The sequence below is a fragment of the Euphorbia lathyris genome, chromosome 5, assembly GCF_963576675.1.
Source record: "Euphorbia lathyris chromosome 5, ddEupLath1.1, whole genome shotgun sequence".
NCBI classification, from domain to species: domain Eukaryota; kingdom Viridiplantae; phylum Streptophyta; class Magnoliopsida; order Malpighiales; family Euphorbiaceae; genus Euphorbia; species Euphorbia lathyris.
The window spans coordinates 19,844,515-19,851,035 of NC_088914.1; the positions used below are offsets into that span (position 1 = coordinate 19,844,515).

At 33.6% G+C, this 6,521-nt stretch overlaps 1 protein-coding gene across 1 annotated transcript; it reads left to right on the forward strand.

Moving 5' to 3' along the window:
* The first annotated feature begins 422 nt into the window (after positions 1-422).
* LOC136228857 (uncharacterized) lies at positions 423-4,829 on the forward strand. Its single transcript, XM_066017349.1, has 3 exons — positions 423-674; positions 2,040-2,158; positions 4,475-4,829. Exons 1-3 carry the CDS (start codon positions 478-480, stop codon positions 4,492-4,494), a joined length of 336 nt encoding a protein of 111 aa, XP_065873421.1. The 5' UTR covers positions 423-477; the 3' UTR covers positions 4,495-4,829.
* Positions 4,830-6,521: the final 1,692 nt, after the last annotated feature.

The window sequence follows — 6,521 nt, forward strand, 5'->3', positions numbered from 1 at the left end:
GCAAAATTACAACTAAATCATATTATCAAACTTAATTATTAATATGTCATTATTTTTTATATATTAGAAATAAAGTATGATTTTACACCCTAATTTAAAAATTCTAGACCCGATTCATAAATCTTAAACCTAGAAAATATATCATAGACACCTAATTTATAAATTCTAATCTTTAAAATATATTAAAAATACTGATTTTACTAGTTTAACATAATTTAAAATCATTACTTTAACATAGTTGTAAATAATTTTTCAAATCTGAATTTCTATGTAAATTTCCCTTGAAAATATGAAACAAAAAGCCCTTATGCATTTAGATTTGATAAATGGGCTTTAATTGAAATTATTGAAAACCTTAAGGATTTGAGATTTAGATTAGACCCATAGTTTAAAGAGCCCATAAACAAAAACCCTTTCTTTTGCGCCATTGCAGCAGGGTAGGGGTTTTAGATCGTGTGATTGCAGAGCCAAAGAAAAATGGCGGCCAATGGTGTAAGAAGAACCCTCCTCAAATTCTCCTCAGCTTCTGCGAAATCCCTTTTCAACACTTCACCTTCTACTACAGCAAAGGCGAATATTTCCCCCTTTGCTTCTAAATCCTCTACCTTCACTGGACTCTCCCCTAAACCCGCCTCTGCTAATCGATTCTCCATCAACAATCTCACTTTCTCCAGGTCAGGTTATATCCTTTGCATATGTTCGTTTTCTAGGTTATTTTCTTCACTTCTATGTTAATTGTTTGTAGAGAGATGTGAAATTATAGTTACTGTTATCTTTTTTATTGTTTTGGTAATTGATTCTGAAATTTGAGCATTCAGTAATGCACTTTTGGATCCATAGGTTTTGCAGCTTACTAATATACCGGGTAAATTACACACATGGCCATTCAACGTTGTCTTTACTAATCACTCAATTTCATAATAGAGATAAAAGTCATTCAATTTTACTCTATAATAACATAAAAGTCAGTTAACTTTTAACCACTTTAATAGAGATGATAAAATGATATTTTGAGCTACTTTAATTCTTTAACGTTTTGATTTCGAAGTGATTTTGGTGTTGGTTGGTTAGGAGGGAGATGATTATTTAGAAAATGGAAAAGGTGGTTTCTTATGAAATGCAGTTCTCAACAACTTTATTTCTTGGATTTTTCCATTTCGAAGTTGTCAATGATCATTTTGAGCTCGTTTTCTTTTATATGGGACTTTTATGGTTGTAAAGGCCGAGGTTGAGTGATTTTTATGTCCGGTTTTGAAATTGAGTGACCATCATGTTAGTAAAGGCAAAGTCTTGTGACATGAATGTAATTTACCCCTTATATACCGCATATGTTTGCTTTTCCTTATCTGAGAAGGGTATTGCAGGGTTTTAAAAGTTGACATTTTTTGGCCTAATTTGAATATTATGTAATATGATTGCTCTATTAAGTTATTGTATCTTAATTTCTGATGTTCTCAATTTTATGAATATTGATACAATGTTTTGTTTGGTAAATTACATTACACCCATGGTTACTAAACTTTACTTAGTAACATTATGGTCACGAAACTTCAAAACGTACTATAATAGTCACTCAACTTTGTCTTTATTAAAATTATGACACCTTAGAAAAGTAAACAGCCTCAAAATGACCGTGTTTAAGAATCAAAGTTGTTTAGAACCGCGTTTCGATATTCCGAAATCACCATTTCCGGAGTTCCCTCTAAACATTCACTTTCTCTCTCCTAACCAAACAACCTAAATGACCTCAAAACCAAAAAGTTGAAGAATTAGAGATGCTTAGAATATCATTTCCATCAGCCTTATAGTGAAGGGTTACCTGCTATTAGAGTGATCAAGACTGAGTGACTTTTATGTCAGAAAATAGTTGACTTTCATGTTACATTTTAAAGTTTAGCGGCCATAATGTTAGCAGGGGTAAAGTTCAGTGGGCAAGTGTGTAATTTACCCATGTTTTGTTGAGATATTCTTTGTTATGCTGTTGGGTGCTGACCCTTTTTATTGTAATATTAAGAGTATTAAATGAATGTGTTTTGTAGGCTTCCAGTGGAGTTGGGGGGTGCACTTTCCTTGATGCCATTGCATAGCATTACAGCCTCTGCCTTGTTTACCTCGTTGCTATCGTTGCATAACAGCACTTGGGGATGTCTATCTGAAGGTATTCCATAGAGCTTTTCGTTTCTGTTTTTCCCCCCTTTTAGCATTGTTTGATCTTCTAACCTGGAAAAATATGTGATTATAATATGAATGTGGTTCGATGTGAAATGACACGGTAGAAAGCATTATTTTGTGTGTTAGCCATAGTTATTAGACTCGTACGAGTCGCGAGTCGACTCGTACGAGTCGATACGATTCAGGAAGATTTCGAGTCGACTCTATGGTCTGATTCAAAACCTTCCTGAATCGGCCATGACTCGGCTGAATCGTTGGTGACTCGGCCATATCGGCCGAGTCACCCGAGTCGGTCGAGTCATGGCACTGCTTGAAAAAAAAAATTAAACTTACAGATAAGGAATCGTTTCAGATAAGGAATCGTTTCAGATAAGGAATCGTTTTAGTGGAATAAATGATGATATTAATGTTGTGCTGTACCTTCTATGCCTATAGAACTTCTCTTCTATGAAATTCATTTGTGTGCATTAATATCATTTATTTAGTCTTTTCTTCTATGAAATTCAGTTGTGCTGTGCATTAATATCATTTATTTAGTGGAATTTATTTGTGCTGCCTGTACATTATTTGTGTTGTACCTGTACGTTAAACATAAAAAAATAAAAGGAAATAATTATGATTCTTCATTTTGAAGTTATGAAATTGAAAGATGACTCTTCAACTTCTATGAAAAGATTATATATTTCAAAACTTCTCTTCTATTTATTTGTAATAACTTAATTTCTTGTTCTCCTCTCTATTCTTTCAATTTCCTACTTTCTGTCTCTCTATTTTCTTTTGATTTTCCATTACCAAAAATCCTCATACTCTCTTACATTACATTACACAAATTAAATATATCAATTGCTTAATATAATTTCTATTTGGATATTAAAATTTCATTTTTAGACCCATATTTAAAGTTAAATATGGTTAATATTTTATTTTTTTTATAATATTTTAAAATTGATCCGTATCTTACGATTCGATACGATTCACGAGTCTTGATTTACAAAATGAGATTTCGAATCACGAGTCGTATCTCGATTTAAACAACTATGGTGTTAGCTGTTTGTAAATGCTGAACGATTTTGTACATGTTGATTTTTAGTTTCTAGAACAGACATATCTTGGCTCTTCTTATATACTTGTGGTTGAAGGTATTGAAAGTCACTAAATTTAAGGGTATTTATATCACGTCACGAAGTTTCAATTCCTGACAAAAAAAAAAAAAAAACCTCTCTAAACTTCAATTAGATTTCACAAAAACTAAATCCGTCAAACTTCGGCTAGTTCCTTGTCAGATACTTAACTTGACATTTCTAATACACATTGATACTTTAAATATAAGATTCAAATGCCCCAAACTTTAACTTGTGGTTCTTACATTGTCAATAGTCTATATTTACTAGGATGAAAAGTCAGCAAACTGGTGAACAATCAGTCGGAGTTAGCCGGATTTGGCTAAAATCTGATTGAAGTTCAGTGATTAGTTTGGACAAATGGAAGTTTTGTGGCAATGTTCAAACAAACTACCCTCAAAGTTCTAAGTCTATCTGCTTTTAACCCTATACCCCTGATAACCTTTTTATGAAGAGGCATGTGGTTGTGTTGGTTGTAAACTATATAAAGGGCCATACGGTAGAATTGTCTCTTATAGCACTACATACTACTCGGTGCTCACTAAATCACTTGATCACTTAACACAAACTTTTCAATGAAATGTAATCTGGAAAATGCCACGCCATTTGTCCGCCTTGCTGAAGAATTTAGAACATTGTACTGAGCATATTTCATTTAGGTTCTACACTTTCCTTTACTTTGTTAAGTATGTTTTCTGAAAGAAATGGATGTAGAATGAAGACGTAAGGTGTGGGATTCGAAAAAACTTCTTTATGGACAAGGGCAATGTAATCCAGATTGATTTCTGGCATAAAGTAAAGAGAGCAAATCCATTTTGGAAATCAGAATATTGAAATGGGTGAAAAGAGTTTGAGAGTTGACACGCAATTGATGTTTTGATGTTGTATGCTTTCTACATAATCTTCAGCAACGGGGCTAATTACTATGTTTCGTTGTCAATGTGGTTGTGCTTGAAATTGCTCTATAGAAATTTACAGTAGTTGTCAGAAGGAAAGAAATTCATAGAAAACTTCTTTATTATGGAGTCAGAGTCCCACTGTAGTGTGTTGGACCTTTTGCTATTGTGATATGTTTCTGATTATTAGCTGAATATAATTCAAATTGCAGTTATGATGTTAATGTCCAGATTTAGGCATTCTAAAGTTAAAGTTGCCTGATCTTCTGTTCATCGTCTTTTCAGGATTTGCCACGCCTCTATAACATGATCGGTGCGCTCCAGTTATGGCTGCTAGCAAAATGATAATCAACAGGTGCTCTGTGACATGTTTACTTTAGGCATTAAACTACATTTTCAAAAGGAAACAGAATTTGTTTTGCTTTCCTGAGCGATCTAGCAACATTCATTGCATGTCTCGATAGTTAAGTTCCGAAAGAAATATAGATTTCTGAGTAATCTGCACATTTTGCAACTGCCTTAGCATGTTTTTTTATGTTTTGCATTTGCCTGTATTGGAATTGCATATGCATATTTGTATTCCTAAAGAAAAGTATGAATAAGTTAAAAAGTATTAAAGTGGATTCTTAGCTTCTTCCTACTGGGTTTTATTGAATTCCTAGATTTAAGGAATTAGTTTTTTTAATTATTATTTTTATGTATGTGGTTTAGGCAACTTGCAAACGATTGATCTTTTGATTTTAAACTATACGTCCATGTTTTTCTAAAGTGATCATCTATGCTCCCTCCAAAATAGGGAGCACCACCAAGTGACTTTGGCAATAGCTCACATAGTATACACTATCCAAGACATTTTCCACTCTAGAATGAGAGAAACTCTTGAAAGCAACTCTGTTTTGTATAGCGGCCATCAATTAGCAGATATAATCAAATGAACATAGTCTAATCAAGTCAAAATATTTTCTTGGCTAGCTTTATCATACCTTTCTCAGGCATGTGCGCAAGGCGTCAATGCCACAATTCGATTGAGTTTTCATTCTCAGTCGTGTTCACAACTTCTTGGAAGAGCTTTATCTATATCAAATACAATCTTGAGTACTTCTTGCCTCTTCTCACCATTATTGAACTTTTAGTTAGCTTCCATTGATCATTGTAATGTGAAAGGTATTACGGGATTGTTTTTCATCAAGCTTGTCCACAGAGATCATATTTAAACACATATCTAGAACATGTCTAACATCTCTTAGCACCAACGTCATGTCATTCTCAGCTTCTAGGTCAACATCATATTTTCCCACAACTTTACAAAAGTTGTGATTTTCACTCTTTATAACACTGGAATCTCCTGGTGTGTAAGATGAGAAAAATTACGTTCGAGGTGTGGTATGAATAGTAGATTTACTATCAATCACCCAACTAGTCTCCTCGGTTACGAGATTAATAATATCAGTATCTGTTGGTCCAAAATAAATAAATTTTATTTTTATGTATATAGAAAGTTTGGGTTTAATTTTAGGGTATAGTTTATATTTTTTCTAGAAAAATAACAATGATGAATGGAAAAAAAAAATATATATATATATATGTAAACTAACCTCCAGCTCGGCGAGCTGGAAGTCAGCACGGCAAACGAGAGATCAGTCCTCGTCCGGAGCCCGTTTCGGTCCACCCGACTTCTCCAAACGCACCCGAACACAACCACAAGCTAACCTACGAAGCCTAACCCATCCCCACATCTAGGCCCAAGCCTTAAAATTCTCTCTAACCACAAGGTAGTAGGGTGATGTGGCATGGTAGTTAGTGGTAGTTCGAGGAAGTTGATGATGTGGCAAGGTAGTGGGCAAGGTTAGAGAGAAAAATAAGGGTCAGTTGATAATTAATTACCAAAATGCCATAATTAATTACCAAAATGTCACTCCAAAAAACTATAAATAGACCCTCTCACTCTCATATAAAAACACACTCAACACAACAAAAACCCCTTTCCTAAAGGTTCTTTCCAATGCTCTCCTTTTAAGTTCTTAGTTCTTAAGTTCTTTGTTTTTGTTCTTCAAGTTCTTAGTTTTAATTCCTTCTTTTAGCTTCCTTTAGCTTTAATCTAAGTTCCAATAGCCTCTTTCCAAGTTTTTCAATTCAATTTAGCATTCCTAAGCCTTTAATTTGCTCAATTCCTAGCTAGAATTCTGTTTTCAAATTAATTTTCCAGATTCGTCCAAGTATTTTCAAAGCCCGATTTCGTCCATTTAAATTCATTTTTTTTGCTTTCGATCCCTTCAACAAAGTTGTTCCTGACGTCTTGAATTTCAATCTAGTATATTTATTTTTCCAATTC

Excerpts from the sequence above, each read along its gene's own strand:
- LOC136228857 (XM_066017349.1), top strand. The coding sequence starts at position 478 with ATGGCGGCCAATGGTGTAAGAAGAACCCTCCTCAAATTCTCCTCAGCT. Across the intron at positions 675-2,039 it reads AACAATCTCACTTTCTCCAG|GCTTCCAGTGGAGTTGGGGG; the intron begins GTCAGGTTATAT and ends TGTGTTTTGTAG. Across the intron at positions 2,159-4,474 it reads TTGGGGATGTCTATCTGAAG|GATTTGCCACGCCTCTATAA; the intron begins GTATTCCATAGA and ends TCGTCTTTTCAG.